Source organism: Mobula birostris, chromosome 7, assembly GCF_030028105.1.
Source record: "Mobula birostris isolate sMobBir1 chromosome 7, sMobBir1.hap1, whole genome shotgun sequence".
NCBI lineage: Eukaryota > Metazoa > Chordata > Chondrichthyes > Myliobatiformes > Myliobatidae > Mobula > Mobula birostris.
In genome coordinates, this window is record NC_092376.1 from 173934350 (window position 1) to 173956151 (window position 21802).

At 43.6% G+C, this 21802-nt stretch overlaps 1 protein-coding gene across 3 annotated transcripts in view; it reads left to right on the forward strand.

The window, feature by feature from the left end:
- The window catches only part of LOC140200578 (TBC1 domain family member 9B-like), a 77765-nt gene extending 60345 nt beyond the window's left edge, over positions 1 to 17420 (forward strand). The window contains exons 18-20 of one of the 3 annotated variants that reach the window (XM_072264106.1): positions 2657 to 2734; positions 12524 to 12627; positions 15460 to 17420. In XM_072264106.1, coding sequence (XP_072120207.1) covers positions 2657 to 2734; positions 12524 to 12627; positions 15460 to 16131 — 854 coding nt within the window. In that variant the 3' untranslated portion in view covers positions 16132 to 17420. Of the gene's footprint in view, positions 1 to 2656; positions 2735 to 7605; positions 7871 to 12523; positions 12628 to 15459 lie in introns of those variants that run through there. The other 2 variants (XM_072264107.1, XM_072264108.1) reach the window with 2 other exon arrangements.
- The last annotated feature ends 4382 nt before the right edge of the window (positions 17421 to 21802 follow it).

Consider the following 21802-nt stretch of genomic DNA (forward strand, 5'->3'; position numbering starts at 1 on the left):
GGTTCCACATGGTAGGGTTACTCAGAAAGTCAGAAGGCATGGAATCCTGGGAAGTTTGGCTGGGTGGATTCAGAATTGGCTTGCCTACAGAAGGCAGAGGGTCGTGGTGGAGGGAGTACAGTCAGATTGGAGGGTTGTGACTAGTGGTGTCCCACAAGGATCGGTTCTGGGATCTCTACTTTTCATGATTTTTAATAACGACCTGGATGTGGGGGTAGAAGGGTGGGTTGGCAAGTTTGCAGACGACACAAAGGTTGGTGGTGTTGTGGATAGTGTAGAGGATTGTCAAAGATTGCAGAGAGACATTGATAGGATGCAGAAAGTGGGCTGAGAAGTGGCAGATGGAGTTCAACCTGGAGAAGTGTGAGGTGGTACACTTTGGAAGGACAAACTCCAAGGCAGAGTACAAAGTAAATGCGAGGATACTTGGTAGTGTGGAGGAGCAGAGGGATCTGGGGGTACATGTTCACAGATCCCTGAAAGTTGCCTCACAGGTAGATAGGGTAGTTAAGAAAGCTTATGGAGTGTTAGCTTTCATAAGTTGAGGGATAGAGTTTAAGAGTCACAGGGTAATGATGCAGCTCTATAAAACTCTGGTTAGGCCACACTTGGAGTACTGTGTCCAGTTCTGGTCACCTCACTATAGGAAGGATGTGGAAGCATTGGAAAGGGTACAGAAGAGATTTACCAGGATGCTGCCTGGTTTAGAGAGTATGCATTATGATCAGAGATTAAGGGAGCTAGGGCTTTACTCTTTGGAGAGAAGGAGGATGAGAGGAGACATGATAGAGGTGTACAAGATAATAAGAGGAATAGATAGAGTGGATAGCCAGCACCTCTTCCCCAGGGCACCACTGCTCAGTACAAGAGGACATGGCTTTAAGGTAAGGGGTGGGAAGTTCAAGGGGGATATTAGAGGAAGGTTTTTTACTCAGAGAGTGGTTGGTGCGTGGAATGCACTGCCTGAGTCAGTGGTGGAGGCAGATACACTAGTGAAGTTTAAGAGACTACTAGACAGGTATATGGAGGAATTTAAGGTGGGGGGGTTATATGGGAGGCAGGGTTTAAGGGTCGGCACAACATTGTGGGCCAAAGGGCCTTTACTGTGCTGTACTATTCTATGTTCTAAACAAACTTTAGACTGATTTATTTGAATGATACGCTGATGTTCATTCACAGGTTGCTGAGTCTGATCAGATCCCAAAATCGTCTGACCTTTGCTATCGAATTATATCTTCTCACTACTACCATCGGGCAGGACCCACAACAGCAGGTTCAGGAACAGTTATTTCCCATAACATCAGGCAGGACCCTCACCAGCAGGTTCAGGGACAGTTATTACCCGATAACCATCGGGCAGGAGCCACACCAGCGGGTTCAGGAACAGTTATTACCTCATAACCATCAGAATCAGGCTTAATATCACCGGCATATATCATGAAATTTGTTATCTTTATGGCAGTACAATGTTATAGACAAAAGAAACTGAATTACAGTAAAGGTATATATGTCTTGAAGTTAAAATAAGTAGTTCAAAATAAGAGAAATAAAGAAATGGTGAGGTAGTATTCACCGGTTCGATGTCCATTTAGAAATCGGATGGCAGAGGGGAGAAGTTATTCCTTGAATCGCTGAGTATGTGCCTTCAGGCTATGTATCTCCTTCCCAGCAGTAAGAATGAGAAGAGGACATGACTCACCACAACACTGAACACAACCTATCAACTAATTTTCAAGGACCCTTTACAACTCATGTTCTCAATATTACTTATATATATCTATTATGTGCTCAATTTATCAGTCTTTGTTATTTGTAATTTTTCATCCATTGCTCCTGTATTTCTCTATTTTCCTGTGAATGCCTGCAAGAAAATGAATCTCTGGGTTGTATACGGTGACATATCCATACTTTGATAATGTTTACTTTGAATCTTTGACTTTTTGGCCAGTGTCGACCGGGTCAGATGCATCAGCTTCCTGCTTGAGTTACTCTGGTGGAGAGAGGCCGAAGTGCAGGGCCATGAACAGGGGAGGAAGAAATTAAGACTAAGACACTGGATGCAGAATTAGGCCATTTAGCCCATTGGGTCTGCTCTGCCATTCAATCACAGCTGATTTATTAACCCCATCAACCCCGTTCTCCTGTTTCCTCCCTGTAACCTTTGTCATTCTGACTAATCAAGAGCCTATCCACTTCTGTGTCAAATATACCTGATGAATGGGGCAAAGAATTCCACTGATTCACCACTCTCTGGCTAAAGAAATTGCCCCTCATCTCATTCTAAATGGACATCCCTCTATTCTGAGGCTGTGCCCTCTGGTCCTAGACTCCCCCACTATAGGAAATATCCTCTCCACTCACTATACCTGGGCCTTTTGATATTCAGTAGGTTTCAGTGCTTTGTACCGGGGTGTGGGGGTTGAATAACACTCCCTAAAATAGACCATAGGATCTTATTGCACAAAGGTTTGCAAACAATTTATGAACTACTGATGGAAATGCCTTTAGTTAGACTAATCAGGAGAGAGGAGAAATGTTTAATCCCAGGATCATCCAACCCCCAGGGCACTGCATTCCCGCCAGACTCCCTCTCTGCCACTCGCTGTGTGCCCCTCCATGTTACAAACCCCATAAGTCACCTCTTGTGTTTTGGCAGCTATTTGGCCGGAAGAGGAATCGGCGCTGGAGGCCACACGGTACTTCACTGAGGAGGGACAGAGCAACAGACCGTATGGTACGTGTACCTGGCACTCTCTACCCTCTCCATTGCTCCCATCTCCATGTAAAACTCCGGTCAGATTACACCTGGGGAAATGCGTTAAGTTCTGCTCGCCTCATTACAGGAAGGACATGGGCGCTTTGGAGAAGGTGCAGAGGAGATTTACCAGCTGGTTTAGAATTATGTCTTACGAGGATAGGTTGAGTGAGCTAAGGCTTGTCTCTTTGGAGCAAACCATAAACACAAAATGCTCTGCAGATGCTGGGGTCAAAGCAACACTCACAACACGCTGGAGAACTCAGCAGGTCGAGCAGCATCCGTGGAAAAGAACAGTCGAATGTTTCGGGCCTCCGGGTTCCGGCCGGAAGTGTTGACTGATCGTTTCCATGGATGCTGCCCGACCTGCTGAGTTCCTCCAGCGTGTTGTGAGTGTCTCTTTGGAGCAAAGTAGGATGAGAGGTGATCTGATAGAGGTGTACAAGATAAAAGGCATAGGCTGAGTGGACAGACAGAGACATTTTCCTCAGTGGCTTAATACCAATGCATTTAAGGTGGTAGAGAAAGTACAGGAGGGATATCAGAGGTAGTTGGTTTTTTTTTTACACAGAGGGGTGGGTGTGTGGAATGTACTGTCGGGTGGTGATACAGGCAGATATGTTAGGGACATTTGAGAGATTCTTGGATAGGCACATGGATGATAGAAAACTGGAGGGTTATGTGGGAGGGAAGGGCTAGATTGATCTTAGAGTGGGTTAAAGGGTCAGCACAACATTGTGGGCTGAAGGCCCTGTAGTGTTCTATGTTGTAGAACATAATAAAAAGGCAGTCCATTGGAGTGGGGTGTGGTTCTAGTGTGGCTGAACTGTACTGGTCAGTTGCTTCAAGAACCAAATGGTTGGAAGGAAGATCTTCCTCACCAGGAAAAGGGACTCTGATTAGTCCCAACCTCCTGTTTTATGAGGATGAGAAGCGACTTGATTAAAGGTTTACAAGATGATAAAAGGCATAGATTGAGCCTGTGACCTTTTCCCAGGGCAGAAATAACTAATAGGGGGCATAATTTTAAGAACGATTGGAAAAAAGCATAGGGGAGCTGTCAGAGATCGTTTTTTTTCACACAGAGCGTGATGGGGTCATGGAACACAATGCTACGGGTTGTGTTGGAGACAGATACACTAGGACATTTAAAAGACTCTTGGTTAGGCACAATGGATGAATGAAAAATGGAGGGTTATGTGGGTGGGAAGGGTTATTTTGATCTTGGTGTACATTAAAAGGTCAACACAACCTCATGGGCTGAAGGGCCTGTACTGTACTACGTTATGGTCGTATGAAGTCACCTCTCATCCTCCTTCACTCTAGAGGAAAAAACCCCTAGCTTCAAGGTCAAAGGTTCATTTATTATCAAAGTATCTAACACTGAAATTCTTCTTCTCCAGTTAGCCACGAAACCAAAAAGAACGGCAGTACTATTATCAATCCCAAATACCCCTCCCTGCACAAAAACAAACAAAAATGGAACAGACACATTAATCCCCCTCCTCCCACAAAAAAAGGAGAAAATTTGGACAAAAACAGAGGTTATTATAAAATACTATAAGAATGAAAAAAAGTCCATATCCATAGTCCAAGTCCATATTCGTATCCCAATCCAAAATGTAGAAAACCTGGGTAACATTCTCTGGGCGCAGTGGCAGCCTCCGCCCCCCCCCCCCCCCCACTTCTGGCACTAGAGCAATCCAGCCAGCGATGAAAAGACAGTCTCCCCTCTCTGATGGCAGAGCAATCCCCTGGTGATCAAAGAGCGGTCTCCCCTCTCTGTAGTAGAGCGATCCCACCAGTGATCAAAAGGCAGTCTCCCTTTCCCTTGCTGAACTTTCCCTCATTAGACTCTCTAATCCGGGCAGCATCCTGGTAAATCCCCTCTGCACCCTCTGTAATCCGGGCAGCATCCTGGTAAATCTCCTTTGCACCCTCTCTAATCCGGGCAGCATCCTGGTAAATCCCCTCTGCACCCTCTCTAATCCGGGCAGCGTCCTGGTAAATCCCCCCTGCACCCTCTCTAATCCGGGCAGCGTCCTGGTAAATCTCCTCTGCACCCTCTCTAATCCGGGCAGCGTCCTGGTAAATCTCCTCTGCACCCTCTCTAATCCGGGCAGCATCCTGGTAAATCTCCTCTGCACCCTCTCTAATCCGGGCAGCATCCTGGTAAATCTCCTCTGCACCCTCTCTAATCCGGGCAGCATCCTGATAAATCTCCTCTGCACCCTCTCTAATCCAGGCAGCATCCAGGTAAATCTCCTCTGTACCCTCTTTTTTTTAATATAATTTTTATTGAATTTTCAAAAAGAATACATGAAAAGATAATATCTACCCTCCCCCCCTCCCCTTAACCCTTCCCCCCCCCCCCATATAAAGTCCTACCTAAAAAAGAAAAGAAGGAAAAAAAAAAACCACCTGGGTGTTGGAAGGTTTCCACATGCTCCATGGGATTCAAAATAAATTTGGTATACTTATTCATTACTTTCCCAAGGGACCAAGATCTTTATCGGAGCACTTAAATATGCCATCCTATCTCTTGTAAATAAGGGTGCCAAATATTCAAAAATGGTTACATATTTATCTTTTAAATTATAAGTAATTTTTTCAAGTGGAATAGAACTAGCCATTTCATTATTCCAACGATCCATACTTAAATATGAATCAGATTTCCAAGTAACTGCTGTAGCCTTCTTAGCTACTGCCAATGCAATTTTTATAAATTCTTTCTGATATTTATTCAATTTAAGTTTCGGCTTTATCCCTTCAATATCACCTAATAGAAATAATACAGGGTTATGTGGAAGTTGAGTTCCAGTAATTTGTTCCAATAAGACTCTTAAATTTATCCAAAAGGGTTGAATTTTAAAACAAGACCAAGTAGAATGTAAAAAGGTACCAATTTCTTGATTACACCGAAAACATTTATTGGATAGATTAGAATTTAATCTATTTATTTTTTGTGGTGTAATATATAATTGGTGTAAAAAATTATATTGTGTTTGTCATACTGTCAAGACAAAGTCTTGACCAATTTGTTTCATCAATATTAATATTCAGATCTGTTTCCCATTTTTGTTTTGACTTATGGATTCCTTGTTTAATTGTCTGTTTTTGAATCAAATTATACATACAAGAAATAAATTTTTAATTTTCCCTTTTTGAATTAAAATTTCAATTTCATTAGGTTTTGGCAAAAACATTGTTTGACCCAGCTTACCTTTTAAGTAAGCCCTTAATTGAAAGTAACAAAAGAAGGTGTTATTTGATATTTTATATTTGTCCTTTAGTTGTTCAAATGACATCAATATACCTCGTTCATAACAATCTCCTATAAATTTAATCCCTTTTTGGTACCAATTATATAAAAGTTGATTGTCCATTGTAAAAGGAGTAAGTCTGTTTTGGAACAAAGGTCTCCTTGCTAATAAAGATTTCTGTATTTCATTATCAACATTTATCTTATTCCATAGATCAATGAAATGTATTAATATAGGAGATTCTTTCTTTTCCCTTATCCATTTAGATTCCCATTTATATATAAAATCTTCAGGTCTATTTTTTCCTATCTTGTCTAATTCTATTTTAATCCATGCTGGTTTTCAGTCATCGAAGAAAGATGCAATAAATCTAAGTTGATTTTTTTTATAATAATTCTTAAAGTTTGGAAGTTGTAACCCTCCTAACTCAAATTTACATGTCAATTTTTCCAATGATATTCTTGGCATTTTACCTTTCCAAAGAAATTTTCTCACACATTTATTTAACTCTTGAAAAAATTTCTGTGGTAATTGTATTGGTAATGTTTGAAACAAATACTGTAATCTAGGAAATATGTTCATTTTTACAACATTGACTCTACCTACTAATGTTATTGGTAGTATCATCCATTTGTCAAGATCTTCTTGAACTTTTTTCAATAGTGGTAAATAATTAAATTTATATAAATTCTTTACATCATTATCAAGTCTTATACCTAAGTACTTTATACCATTTACCGGCCATCTAAATTGGGTTGCTAACCGGCATTGACTATAGTCTCCTTTAGTAAGAGGTAAAATTTCACTTTTATCCCAATTTATTTTATAACCTGATACCTTCCCATATTCATCCAATCTAGAAGATAATTTATGTAACGAATGTTGTGGGTTTGTTAAGTAAATCAAAACATCATCGGCAAAAAGATTAATTTTATATTCCTCCTGATTAACTCTAAAACCCATAATATCTGGATCAATTCTGATTAGTTCTGCTAATGGCTCTATCGCCAGTACAAATAAAGCAGGTGATAATGGACAACTTTGTCTAGTTGACCTTTTTAACTGAAATGGTGTTGAAATTTGAGAGTTTGTCACTACTTTAGCCTTAGGGTTAGAATTTAAAATTTTAATCCAATTTATAAAAGATGTTCCTAACCCATATTTTTCTAATACTTTAAATAAAAAATCCCATTCTAATCTATCAAATGCTTTTTCTGCATCCAAGGCTACTACTATACTCTTCTCGTCCCTTTTTTGTGCCAAATGAATTATACTGAGTAGCCGAGTTACATTATCTGCCAATTGTTTATTTTTAATAAATCCTGTTTGATCCATATGTATTAATTTTGGTAAGTATTTAGATAATCTATTCGATAAAATTTTTGCTATTATTTTATAATCAGTATTCAATAAATAAAGAAATAGGCCTGTATGATCTTGGTTTCATAGGGTCTCTGTCTTTTTTTGGCAATACTATTACAATCGCTGTTGAAAAAGATTCTGGGAGTTTATGTGTTTTTTCTGCTTGACGTATTAACTCCATAAAAAGAGGAAATAATAAATCTTTAAACTTTTTATAAAATTCAGGTGGAAAACCATCTTCTCCTGGAGATTTATTACTTTGAAGTGATCCTAAAGCTTCTTCAACTTCTTTTAAAGTAAAAGGCATATCTAATCCCTTCTGTTCTTCCGAGTTCAATTTTGGAAGGGTTACTTGTGATAAAAACCTTTCTATCTCATTAACATCATTTTGTGATTCTGATTGATATAATTCAGAATAGAAACTTTTAAGTTTCATTTATTTCAAGAGGTTTATAAGATATTTTATTTGCACTTGTTCTAATTGCATTTATTGTTTTGGAAGCTTGTTCTGTTTTCAACTGCCAGGCAAGAATTTTATGTGCTCTCTCACCTAACTCATAATACCTTTGCTTAGTTCTTATAATTGCTTTTTACATTCTATATGTCTGAAGCGTATTATATTGTAACTTCTTATTGACAAGTTGCCTTCGTTTTTCTTCCGACATATATCTTTGAGATTCTTTTTCTAATTTTGTAATCTCTTTTTCCAATTGATCTAGTTCTGCCATATATTCTTTCTTAATTTTAGACGTATAACTTATTATCTGGCCCCTCAGATATGCTTTCATCGCATCCCATAGTATAAATTTATCATCCACTGAATGTAAATTTGTATCAAAAAAATTGGATCTGCTTTTTCATAAAATCACAAAAATCTTGACGTTTTAATAATGTTGAATTAAATCTCCATCTATAAGCCTCTTCTTCCTTATCAGTCATTACTATTGTCATTAATAAAGGAGAATGATCTGACAATATTCTTGCTTTGTATTCCGTATTTTTCACTCTGTGTTGAATATGCATTGATAATAGGAAAAAATCTATCCTTGAGTAAGTTTTCTGTCTATGAGAATAGAACGAACAGTCTCTTTCTTTAGGATTGATCCTTCTCCATATATCAATCAAATTTAAATCTTTCATCAATGATAAAGTTAAATTTACTACCTTCGATTTTATAACAGCCTTAGTTGATCTATCTAAGATTGGGTCTAAGCAAAAATTAAAGTCTCCTCCAATTAATATTTTTTCATGTGCGTCCGCCAAATTCAAACAAGCTTCTTGTATGAATTTTGCATCATTTTCATTTGGTGCATAAATATTCATAAATGTCCATAATTCAGAGAAAAATTGACAACGTATAATCACATATCTCCCCGCAGAATCGGTTATTACATTTTGTATTCTAATTGGTAACGTTTTATTGATCAAAATTGCTACTCCCCTTGCTTTTGAATTAAATGAAGCCGCAACAACACTTCCCACCCAATCTCTCTTTAGTTTCTGATGTTCTGTTTCTGTTAAATGTGTTTCCTGTAAAAAAGCTAAATCTATCTTCATTTTCTTAATATGTGTTAAGATTCTTTTTCTCTTCACTGGTCCATTAAGCCCATTAACATTAAAACTAAAAAAATTCAATAAGTTAGTCTTTATTCTTAACAAAGTTACTCCAATCTAAAACATTACTTATCTTCTCAAATCTCATAGTTCCTTGGGGAATCTCTTTGAACTTCACCATGTTGCTCTGTGTTCCCCTCCCAACCCTCCAGGCAAAAAGAAAAAAAAAGATAGAAAAGATACAAAAAAAGAAAAAACAAAATACCCCCCCACTGATGTTGTGAATGAAAAGATACACAACACTACCCCCCTCCATTTTGCGGGTCGTGGCTAAAGCCACGCTTGCACACATGATTAGCGTAGCAATTGGTCAGTGCTTCTTCCAGCTCCCCCGCAACAAAGAAAATTATATATAAACAAAATTAATGTTACTATTCCCAACTAGTATTCTTCAAATTTTAATCTTTCTTCCCTCCCATATAATTAATAATATATTTATATATTCATCCGCCCAAAAATCCAACAAGTCCATTCTTAACCCAGTCTTCACTTTCAATCTATCTCGCTCCCCTGGATTTGTTCTTGTATCTGGTGAATATTCAGAGAATCTCGCACAAACTGCTCCGCTTTCTGGTAGTCATCAAAAAATCTTTTTTCTCCACCAGGCAAAAAGATCTTCAAGGTTGCAGGATAACGCAATATAAATTGATAACCGTGATCCCATAGGATTTTTTTCACTAGATTAAATTTCTTCCTTCTCTTCAAAAGTTCATAACTTATGTCAGGGTAGAAAAAAACTTTGTTCCCTTGAATCATCAATGGCCCTTTTCTATTCTTGGCAGCTTGGGCAGCCGCCTGTAGAATCCTTTCCTTGTCTTGAAATCTTAAGAATTTTATTAAAATCAAGCGTGGATATTGGTCATCTTGTGGTTTTGGTCTTAGAGCTCTATGTGCCTGCTCAATTTCAATTGATCGAACCTCCTCTTTCATTTGCAAAACTTCCGGGATCCATCTTTGAAAAAATTCTATTGGATTTTCTCCCTCTATACCTTCTTTAAGATCAACAATTTTGATATTATTACGTCTACTGAAATTTTCCAACATGTCCACTTTCTCTAAAAGTCGATTTCTTTCCGAGTTCCAGACAAGCAGAACATTTTCTGTTTTTTCCACTCTATCATTCATATGCCCTGTTGCTCTTTCCGTGTTCTAAAGTTTCTTATCCATTTTATCCTGTCTTTTCATAGCTTTATTATAGCGCATCTTCATATCTCTAAGCTCTTCTGTTACTTTTCTTAGTTCAGCTGCTAATTGCAATAAAGCCTCTTTTATGTCTCCATCATCTCCTTTACTTCCAAACTCTTCCAGTTCTTCCTCCTCCTCTTCATCTGTATTCTCTGCGGAATCCAGTTCTGACTCTGAGTCACTTTCAGTTGCAGTGGCTGTCGGTTCTTGTAGTTTGAGTTGTGTCGATTTGCGCATGCGCATTTCCGGCATCTTCTTCCGAGAGACCGCTACCGCCACCATTGCTCCCTGTTCTACGCCGGAGATAGAATGCATCTCCTCCGAAGGAGGTCCAACCTGAGTCCGAGGCTCCATCGCTGCAGAAGGCCCTTTTTTCTTCCCATCTCGTGGCGACTTCGCAACAACAGACTTCTTCTGTTGCAGTTTATGAGGCATATCGTAAAGTAGTCTTGCAAAGCTTATAAATAGTTTTCGGAAAGTATTTATTAACTTTGTTTTGCTTAACCGGTACTTTGCTGATTTTTTACAGGAGAACCGGATTTACACGTCTCAATCCCACGTCATCACGTGACGCCCCCCCCCCGCACCCTCTTTAAAACTTCCAGATCCTTCCTAAAATGGGGTGACCAGAACTGAACACAAAATTCTAAGTGTGGTGTAACCAGGGTTTTATAGAGCTGCAACATTACCTCACGGCTCTTGAATTCGATCCCCTGACTAATGAAGGCCAACATACCCATACACTTTCTTAACCACCCTGTCAACCTGCACAGCAACTTTGAGGGATCTGTGGACATGGACCCCAAGATCCCTGTCTTCGTCCATGCTGCTAACAATTTTGCATTTAAACCCTGTATTCTGCTTTCAGAGTTGACCTTCCAGAGTGATTCACTTGACACTTTTCTGAATTGAACTCCATCTGCCACATCTCAGCCCAGCTCTGCATCCTATCAATGTTCTGTTGTAACCTACGATAACCTTTACACGATCCACAACTGCACCAACCTTTGTGTGATCTGCAAATTTACCAACCCACCCTTCCACTTCCTCATCCTAGTTATTTATAAGGACAAAGGGCAGGGGTCCCAGAACAGATCCCTGGTGACTTTATTGCACTGGTTACTGATCTCCAGGCAGGATGAATGAATGGATTTGGTTAGTTAGTTAGATATACAGCACTGAACAGGCCTTTCCAGCCTAAAGAGCTCTGCCACCCAGCAACCCACCTGTTTTAATCCTAACCTAAACACAAAACAATTTACAATGACCAACTAACCTGCTAAATTCTACTACTTTAGACTGTGGGAGTAAACTGGAGCACCCGGAGGAAACCTACACAGTTAAGGGGAGAACACACAAACTTCTTAAAGATGGTGTCGGAATTGAACTCTGAAATCCAACGCCCCAAGCTTTAATAGCGTCACGCTGTATGCTACCATGCTGCCTCAATATGCTACGTCCACTCCCACCCCAAAAATTAACACCATCCAGAACAAAGCAGCCGTCTTTATGAGCAGTCTGTCTGCCAACCTGCCTCGTTCATGACCTCTCTGTGGTTCTTGGACGTGACTGAGTGAGAGTTCACGTCCAAGTTTAATTTATCGTCATTCGAATGTACACATGTATATCACCAAATGAAACAACGTTCCTCTGGACCAGGGTGCACAACATATGAAGTAATGTTACCATAAATTAATTAATTAATTAATAATAAGGTACATGTACGATACAAGTTAAAAAGTAAACAGTATAACGCTAATGACACTTCATGTGTGTAAGACCTGGGCAGTGGCTGGGAGTTCAGTAGTCTCACAGCCTGGGGGAGAAAGCTGTTCCCCATCCTAACAGTCCTTGTCCTAATGATATGGTGCCTCCTGCCTGATGCTAGGGGGTCAAAGAGATTGTTGGACGGATGGGAGGGATCATTGACAATGCTAAAGGCCCTGCGTATGCAGCTGTCCTGATAAATATCTCTGGGTGGAAGAGAGACCGAGTTCTCGCAATTCTTTGTTGGGACTTGCAGTCAGATGCCTTGAAATTCCCATTCCAGATGGTGATGCATCTGGTCCGGATACTGGTAAGAATTGGTTGGAATGGTGAAGGGAGCCTTGTGTCCCTCACACATCTCAGTCTCCTCAGGAAGTGAAGACACTGCTGTGCTTCCTTGACCAAAGAGATGGTGTTGAGGGACCAGGTGAGATCCTCCATTATGTGCACTCCCAGAAACTTGGTGCTTCCAACTCCCCCTCCGAGCCGTGTCCCTGGACTTGCCTCGGGGAGAGCTCCGTGCTCATGCTGACAGCTGCAGTCCCTTCCCTTACTCAGCAGTCTTCTCTGTGTGTAGATGAGAAGAGCGGCCCCCAGGATTACCCATACCACCTGAATCTGTGGGCACAAGAGAGGGAGAAGCCCAAGGAAAACGGGAAAGTCTTAACCAAGATGAACCAGGTAAACAGACCAGACAGCTTGCCAGTGGACACCCACAAAACGCTGGATCGAGACACTACATCAGGACTGGAAAGGAAGGGGGCTGAAGCCACAATAAGGTGGGGGGAGAGACCAGGTGAGGGGGAAGGTGGGTACCCCTCCCTCCTCTCTCTACTGCCCTCTCTTCTGCAGCCGTTTACTTCTTCCACCCATCACCTGACAACTTGTACTCCTTCCCTTCCATCCCCCCCACGTCCTTATTCTGCCCTCTTCCGCTTCTAAGAAGGGAAGGAGGCAGAAGAAAGGGAAATTATGGAGGCTTTGGGCCAAGACTCTGCCAAAGGAAATGGCTGTTTGATAATGAAAGATCTCAGCCTGAAACAGCAACTGTTTAATTCACTCTGTAGATGCTGCCTGACCTGCAGAGTTCCTCCATCATTTTGTGGGTGGTGTTTTGGATTTCTGACACCTACAGAATCTCTCGTGTTCATGCCAAAAGGAAATGGCTGTTTGTGAGTGAAGCACCAGCTGTCAGTACAGAACTGTAGCCAGCTAACTTCACATTGTAAGATCTCACAGATATCCTTTATTCACTCAGTTCTTTAATATAAAACATCCAGAATTGGAATTATTTTATTTTTGTTGCATGTACTGAGCTATGGGCTGTTTGGGGTTTCCGGGGAAGGCGAGCACCGCTGGTGAAGGGGCTTGTTGTATCCAACCCAGGACAGCTCACTCACCTTTGGTCCCCACCAGACGCTCAGCTCTCACCCGTGGCTCCAGGCAGCTGCCTGCATGTGACAGCAGCCACACCCCGGTACAGCACTTCGACAGGTGGGCTGAACCAAGTAGGGTTGCTGGTGGGCTCGTACCCCGGTGAGACAGGAACGTGCCTGTTCTAGCCTGTGAAGTCAGCTCTGCTTGACTGGGCAGATGAGATCGACAGAGATCCAACGGGTTAGGAAGGCAGTTCTGCAACACTTCATGGAGAGCGAAGAGCAGGACCAGACACAAAGATGTCATGGCCATCTACTGCAACCAAGAAAGACCCCAGTTCTGATGACTACTCGCACCACTGGGCCTGCACTTCGGAGATAGAGAGAGTGGAACTGCCCCAGTGCAGAGGCTTTTTCACTTTAAAAACACTCCTGCACAGGTTCCCTGTCATTGTTGAATACGACAGACAACCACCACCACCGTGCTACAGTGCAAAACTTGTGTTCATACAGATTAATTCGTTACGTAAAACAATTGCAGAACACAGAATACAGAGAGTGCAGTGCAGGCAGACAATAAGGTGCAAGGTGACAATGAGGTCGAGAGTCCATGTTACCGTACACGGTGAGGTCGAGGGTCCGTGTTACTGTACACGGTGAGGTCGAGCGTCCGTGTTACTGTACACGGTGAGGTCGAGGGTCCGTGTTACCGTACACGGTGAGGTCGAGGGTCCGTGTTACCGTACACAGTGAGGTGGAGGGTCCACGTTCCCGTACACGGTGAGGTCGAGGGTCCATGTTACCGTACACACGAGATTCTTTTGGCAGACAGTGGAAATCTTAAACAACACACACAGTATGTTGGAGGAACTCAGCAGGTCAGGCAGTACCTGTGGAGGGAAATAACAGTGATTGGTTGTCTGCTGAATGCAATGATGACAGGAAACCCGTGCAGGAGAGTTTTTAAAGTGGAAAGGCCATTGCACTGGGCAGTTCCACTCTCCAAACCTTGGAGGTCTGGGTCCAGTGGTAGGAGGAGTTGTCACAACTGGGATCATTCTTGGTTGCAGTGGATGGCCATGACTTCTGTGCCCAGTCAAACCCTTTCCTCTACATGAAGCGTTGCAGAATCACCTTCCTGGCTGTTGGATCTCACTGTAGGTCTCACCTACCCAGCCCGGCAGAGCTGACTTCTCATGCTGGGACAGGCATGTCCATATCTCCCCGGGGTACGAGGCCCGCCAGCTACCCTCACCTGGAAATAATCATTCCCTTTCATTCTCCTTCACTCTCATCTGGTCTCACCTGCCTGCTCATACTCTTCCTGCTCTCCCACCTTCTGATTCTGATATCTGCTCCCTTACTTTCCAGTCCTGATGAAGGGTCTCAGCCCAAAAAATCAACTGTTTATTCCCTACTGAGTGCCTCCAGTATTCTGTTTGTGTTGTCCATCTTATCATACTAGGGGACCGTTCAGTGTTACAACAACAGGACGGTATCTCTTCCTCCTTGTCTTAAAATGGGCATCCCAGCAATGTAGTGGTTAGCGCAACACTTCACAGTGTCAGTAATCGAGCTTCCATTCCTGCCACTGTCTGTAAATCTCACTGTGATCGCACGGGCTTCCTTGGGATGATCCTGTTTCCTCGCACTCTCCAAAGAGGTTAGGGTTGGTGAGTTGTGGGTTAGGGTTAGTGAGTTGTGCATTAGGGTTAGGGTTAGTGAGGTGTAGATTAGGGTTGGTGAGTGGTGGGCTTGCTGTGTTGGGTTAGATTAGTGAATTGTGGGTGTGCTGTGTTAGTGTTAGGGTTAGTGAGTTGTGGTTTAAGGTTTGTGTTAGTGAGTTGTGGGCGTGCTGTGTTGGGTTCCGTTTAGAGTTAGGGAGTTGTGGACATTCGTGTTAGGGTTAGTGAGTCGTGGGCGTGCTGTGTTGGGTTAGAGTTAGTGAGTTGTGGTTTAGGGTTCGGGTTAGTGAGTTGTGGGCGTGCTGTGTTGGTACCGCGAACATGGTGATATTTGCGGGCTGCCCCCAGAACATCCTGGGACTGTGTTGGTTGTGATGCAGATAGTACATTTGGTTGTGTGTTTTGAGCGTGTAACAAATACTGATCTGTAATTTGTGTTGCCTTTCGCCCAGGAGCAGTTCATAGAGATGTGCAAAACTCTCTACAACATGTTCAGTGAGGACCCAGCCGAGAGCGAGCTCTACCATGCCATAGCAACTGTTGCTACGCTGCTGCTCCAGATCGGAGAGGTCGGCAAACAATTTAGCAATTCTGTGCCCAGAAGAACTCCAGGAAACGGGGGCAACACACCGTGCGTGACCCAGGGCAAGGAGCTGATCTGCACCCCAGAACGGGCAGGGCCTAGGATCGACCTTGAGGTGGACATCTTGAGTGATGCCCTGAGGGAGCAGGTGGAATTTACGGAGGTCGGAGCCAAGGAGAAGGAGGCCGGTTCCGTGCCTCTGCCATCTGAGGAGGAGGCAAGGGATGACACGTCCATGTCCTCCTACTCTGTGGTGAGCTCGGGCTCCCTGCCCTGCGAGGAACTCTCTGACGACACCGTGCTGGTTAGCTGCGAGCAGCCGGCTGGGCTACCAGGGCCACCACAGGGTGTGGCGGAGGCCGACTGGTCCATTTCCTTCGAGCAGATCCTGGCCTCGGTGCTCACGGAGCCAGGCCTGGTCCAGTTCTTCGAGAAGCGGGTGGACATCGGGCCGAAGATCTCAGCCTGCAAAAGCCAGAGGGCAGTGGAGCGGCAGGTTAGCTCGTCCAGCGAGCAGGAGCTAGGGCTGTCGGCTAGCTGATTCAGTCCCCCTCCCTCTCCCACTGTCCCATCCAGGGGGAACTGCCTGTTAACCTCGCCATCCTGAGACTTAGATCTGCACAAGAGCCCCGTTTCCCGGGATCATTGTCATCCTCGATGTCCCCTCCTCGGGTCTTCATCAGAGTCCATGAGCCAGTTGGTTGTGGCTGTTCCCGCTGGGGTCAAAGACATGAACATAATGATCCTTGGCAAAGTACTGATCTCACCTTGGGTGGTGAATTCCCTCCACTCCCGTCTGAACTTAAAATGCACCTTCACAACAAAATCACCGGCTTTTGGAACTTCAAGGCAATATTCTATCTCTCCAAGTTGAATGCAATGAAAGAAAGCAATTTTGTATCTGTTTATATTAATCCCTCTGTGATAGCAGTGTTCTGGAAGGTTCCTTCTGACTAGTACAGCTTTTGAGTGTACCAACGTGCGTCAGCAGGGACTGTTAATCTCAGACGGTTGGTGAATCAGTGAGCTACAAAGCAGGGACACGACACATGGCCAGATTACTCCAGGTCAGTCTGGAAAGAGGAGAGCCAGCTCCAGATTAACCAGACGTCCACAAAACCAGGATCTGAAACAGATCCAGAAACCAGCAAAGGAAAGACCATCTCAGTATTGTGGGATCGGTATTAACTTGTCAGTGTTAAACAGGCTCAAGTTAGTGAGGTGTGGCTCACAGAGAGCAACACTGTGTCTTCAGGGACCAGTCGTGACCAGAACATTCCTGCAGTTATAACCCTTTAGATTTAATCATGATGATTGTGGGTGAGCAAACGATTAACACGGGCTGTGTGTCTGTGGCCTTTGAGAGACCAGTGACTAGTAAAGACTCTGAATTAACCATGGGGATTACACTTATCCAACGTTGTAATTAGGTTCAAGATTTCATGAGCAACTTCTCCACACCTACCCATATACACCCCTGCCCACCCACCCATTTACACACCTCCACACACACATGCACACCTTGTATCTTCCCCCTTAACCCTGCACACACTCTCACCTCATCTCTCTCCAAACTCTCACTTTCTCTCTCTGCCACCATCTCTGTCCCTCTTCCCCATTCTTTCTCTCTCCCCCCCCCTTCACTACTCACCCACGCCTGGTTTGCCCTGTCCACCTCATTCATAGACTATCCACACTTACTGCCTTGGTTCTGGTAATATGACACAACCCGGGGGACTGCATGGCCCACCTCGTAGAGAAAATTATTGAGAAATTGATTCCTTCTGATTTGTAAATATATTCATAAATTATAATCCTTGGCTAATCAAATTCAGAGGCTTTGTGCTGTTATTTTACCGTAGCGTCTGATTAGTTTGAGCCATTTCATTCCCAAGACCTTTTCCCCTCTCTCACCTGTTGCTGGACTGGAATACGCGGTCAGACAGTCCAGCGATGCGGAGGTTCCTGGGTGTCAACATCTCTGAAGATCTATCCTGCACCCAACGTATCGAGGCACGACGGCAGCTATTATTTCATTAGGAGTTTGAGAGGACGTGGTAAGTCTCTAAAGACTCGCAAATTTCTACAGATGTACCATGGAGATCATTGTAACTGGTTCATCTACTATGGAGCGGTCACTGCACAGGATCGGAAAAAGCTGCAGAAAGTTGTGAGCTCCACCAGCTCCATCATGGGCACCAGGCTCCCCAGCATCGAGGACATCCTCAAATGGTGATGCCTGAAGAAGCTGGCATCCATCATAAAGGGCCGCCCCCCCCCCCCCCACCATCACCAGGAAATGCCTTCTTCTCATTGCTACCTTCAGGGAGGAGGTACACTCAACATTTTAGGGACAGCTTCCCCTCCACCATCAGATTCCTGCTGGACAATGAACCCATCCATGAACACTTCCTCACCATTAACTTTTTGCTCTGCTTTTGTGTTACTTAATTAATGTTATATATATTTCTTATTGTAATTTATAATTTTTAAAAACTTATATATTGCAATGTACTGCTGCCACAAAACAAGTTTCAGGACATATGGCAGGTGATATTAAACCTGATTTGGGTTCCGATTCAGGACAGGAGACCCCCACACCATGAACAACAATTAGATCAGCTTCCTTCTCCAGGTTTGGGTTCAGACAGCAGGGCTCCCGGTGAGACCCTCCCTACATCGATAAGGCCTAATGTAGATTGGGGGCTCGCTTTGTCGAGCCTGCCACGAAAGGCAGTAATTCCTGGTGGCGACCTAGTTCAATTTCACTCTCCATTCCCATAATGTTGTGTCTCTCCATTGGCCTTCCTACTGCCAGGATAGGGCCACCCTCAGGTTGCAGGAGTAACAACTCATTTTCTGTCTGGGTAACCTCCAACCTGATGGCATGAACATCGATTTATCCAACTTGTGGTAATTTCTAACACCCCCCCCCTCGCTTTTTCTATTCCCCATTCTGGCTCCCCTCTCAACCCTTGTCCTCACCTCCCTCTCCGTTTCTCTCATGGTCCAATCACCTCTCCTTCGGATTTCTTCTTCAGCCCTCCTAATTTAGCGCAGTAATTATTCAACCTTTGAACTTTTGCACTGCTCAACCTTGTCAATGTGAGTTCATGCTCACCACCGCTAGAGGGAGACATTCTGCACTTCAATGTGAGTTCATGCTCACCACCGCTAGAGGGAGACATTCAACAGGAATTCTGCAGATGCTGGCAATTCAAGCAACTCGCATCAAAGTTGCTGGTGAACACAGCAGGCCAGGCAGCATCTCTAGGAGGAGGTACATTGGACGAGACCCTTCGTCAGGACTAACTGAAGGAAGAGTGAGTAAGGGATTTGAAAGTTGGAGGGGGAGGGGGAGATCCAAAATGATAGGAGAAGACAGGAGGGGGAGGGATGGAGCCAAGAGCTGGACAGGTGATTGGCAAAAGGGATACGAGAGGATCATGGGACAGGAGGTCCGGGAAGAAAGACAAGGCGGCGGGGGGGACCCAGAGGATGGGCAAGGGGTATATTCAGAGGGACAGAGGGAGAAAAAGGAGAGTGAGAGAAAGAATGTGTGTATAAAAATAACGGATGGGGTACGAGGGGGAGGTGGGGCATTAGCGGAAGTTAGAGAAGTCGATGTTCATGCCATCAGGTTGGAGGCTACCCAGACAGAATATAAGGTGGTGTTCCTCCAACCTGAGTGTGGCTTCATCTTTACAGTAGAGGAGGCCGTGGATAGACATGTCAGAATGGGAATGGGATATGGAATTAAAATGTGTGGCCACTGGGAGATCCTGCTTTCTCTGGCGGACAGAGCGTAGATGTTCAGCAAAGCGGTCTCCCAGTCTGCGTCAGGTCTCGCCAATGTATAGAAGGCCACATTGGGAGCACCGGACACAGTATATCACCCCAGCGGACTCACAGGTGAAGTGTTGCCTCACCTGGAAGGACTGTCTGGGGCCCTGAATGGTGGTAAGGGAGGAAGTGTAAGGGCATGTGTAGCACTTGTTCTGCTTACAAGGATAAGTGCCAGGAGGGAGATCAGTAGGGAAGAATGGGGGGAACGAATGGACAAAGGGAGCGATCCCTGCCGAAAGCAGGGTGGGGGGAAGATGTGCTTAGTGGTGGGATCCAGTTGGAGGTGGTGGAAGTTACGGAGAATAATATGTTGGACCACTTATATACATCGATTGATCAGTTATAAAGTACAGCACAGAAACAAGCCTATCTAGTCCATACTGAACTGCCTACTAGCATCAACCTGCACCGAGACAATATCCCTATCATCCATGTTCCTATACAAATGTATCTTAAACGATAAAATCAAGTTTGCATGCAGCACTTGTGCTGGCACCTTGTTCCACACCCTCACTACTGTCTGAAGTTACCCTTAAATATTTTGCCTTTCGTCCTTAACTCATGGCCTCTAGTTGTAGGCCCACCCAACCTCAGTGGAAAAAGCCTGCTTGTGTTTACCCTATCTATACCCCTCACAATTTTGTATACCTCTATCAGCCTCTGTTTTTTTGCACTATCTTACTTTCTATTTATGATTTAAAATTTAAATTTTTAATATTTACTATCAATTTGTACTCCAGGGAGCGGGAAGTGCAGAATCAAATATCGCTGTGATGATTGTACGTTCTAGTATCAATTGTTTGGCGACAATAAAGTATAAAGTATCAAATCTCCTCTCAATTTCCCACCTTTCAAGGAATAAAGTCCTAACCTATTCAATAATTCGTTATAACTCAGGTCCTCCAGTCCCAGCAACATCCTTGTAAATTTTCTCTGCACTCTTTCAACCCTACGTACATCTTTTCAAAACTGCACACAATACTCCAAATTAGGCCTCACCAATGTCTTATACAACTTCAACATATTATGATTGTGCTGTTCCTTTAACTTACTCCAAAATAGATCTAGTCCATCCCTTCTATTTGATGTAAAAATTCTGAAACCCAGGATTGAATACTGAGGCTATATAAGGCGCTGCTGAGTATTGTGAGTGCTTAATGCCCCTTACTTAAGAAACGATGTGCTGACATTGGAGAGAGTTCAGAGGAGGTTAACAAGAATGATTGCGGGAATGAAAGTCAGGAGTGGTTGATGGCCCTGGGTCTGTACTTATTGGAATTCATAAGAGTTCTGTTTGAAACCTATTGAACGTTGAAGGGTTTGGATAGCGTGGATGTGGAGAGGATCTTGCCTATAGTGGGAGAGTCTAGGACCAGAGGATACAGCCTTAGGACTGAGGTACATCCATTTAGAACAGAGATAAGGAATTTCTTCAGCCAGAGGGTAGTGAGTCTGTGGAATTTAGTGCCACAGATGGCTGCAGAGGCCAAGTTATTGGATGTATTTAATGTGGAGGTTGGTTGGTTAGGGTGCCTAAGGTTACAGGTGTGATGGGATCCTGAATTATACTTTATGGACTGTACCTTTAGAGAGAGAGCATGCAGCTGTACAGCACAAACAGCTTGAGTGTGTGTGAGAGCGAGAGAGAGAGAGAAAGAAACAAGCAGCTCGTGGGTTGCCATAGTGACCGAGGGTGGTGCTATGTGATGGACAGCTGGTGCTCAGCATGCTGAGATAAATACAAGGTCAGCTGGTTGACACATGGTTTCGGACACTGAATGAGCTTAGTTGTGCCCACAGAAAGGTGGGTTTTTGGAGATCTGATCAGGAGAATCGATCAGTGGCTCTCGCAGTGTGAAAAAAGGGTGACCGGTGGGAAGTTATTAGTGTGTCCAGTCCTTGCCTGGGTTGATAACTTCACCACAGAAGATGGTCCCTATGTTGTTGTCACATTTGGTAACTTATAAAGGATTTCGGAGGACATCGGAAGATCGACGGCATCAGCTCACCTGAAGAACTAAACACCCCTCTCTCTCTCTCAACACTGCTCAACTCAATAGTACGAACTGAACTCTACCTATCATGGTAAGACTGTATCCAATTACCTCCTAAGCTCAAAGAAGCTTGGGTCTATTATTTCCACACATATATAATCATTGCTAATCTGATATACCTGTATTTTTATTACTGTATTGCATAGTTACTAATAAACGAGCTTTAGAAAATAGCAATACCAGACTCCACGAGGAAATCTGCAGATGCTGGAAATTCAAGCAACACACACAAAAAATGCTGGTGAATGCAGCAGGCCGGGCAGCATCTATAGGAAGAGGTACAATCAACGTTTTGGGCCGAGACCCTTCGCC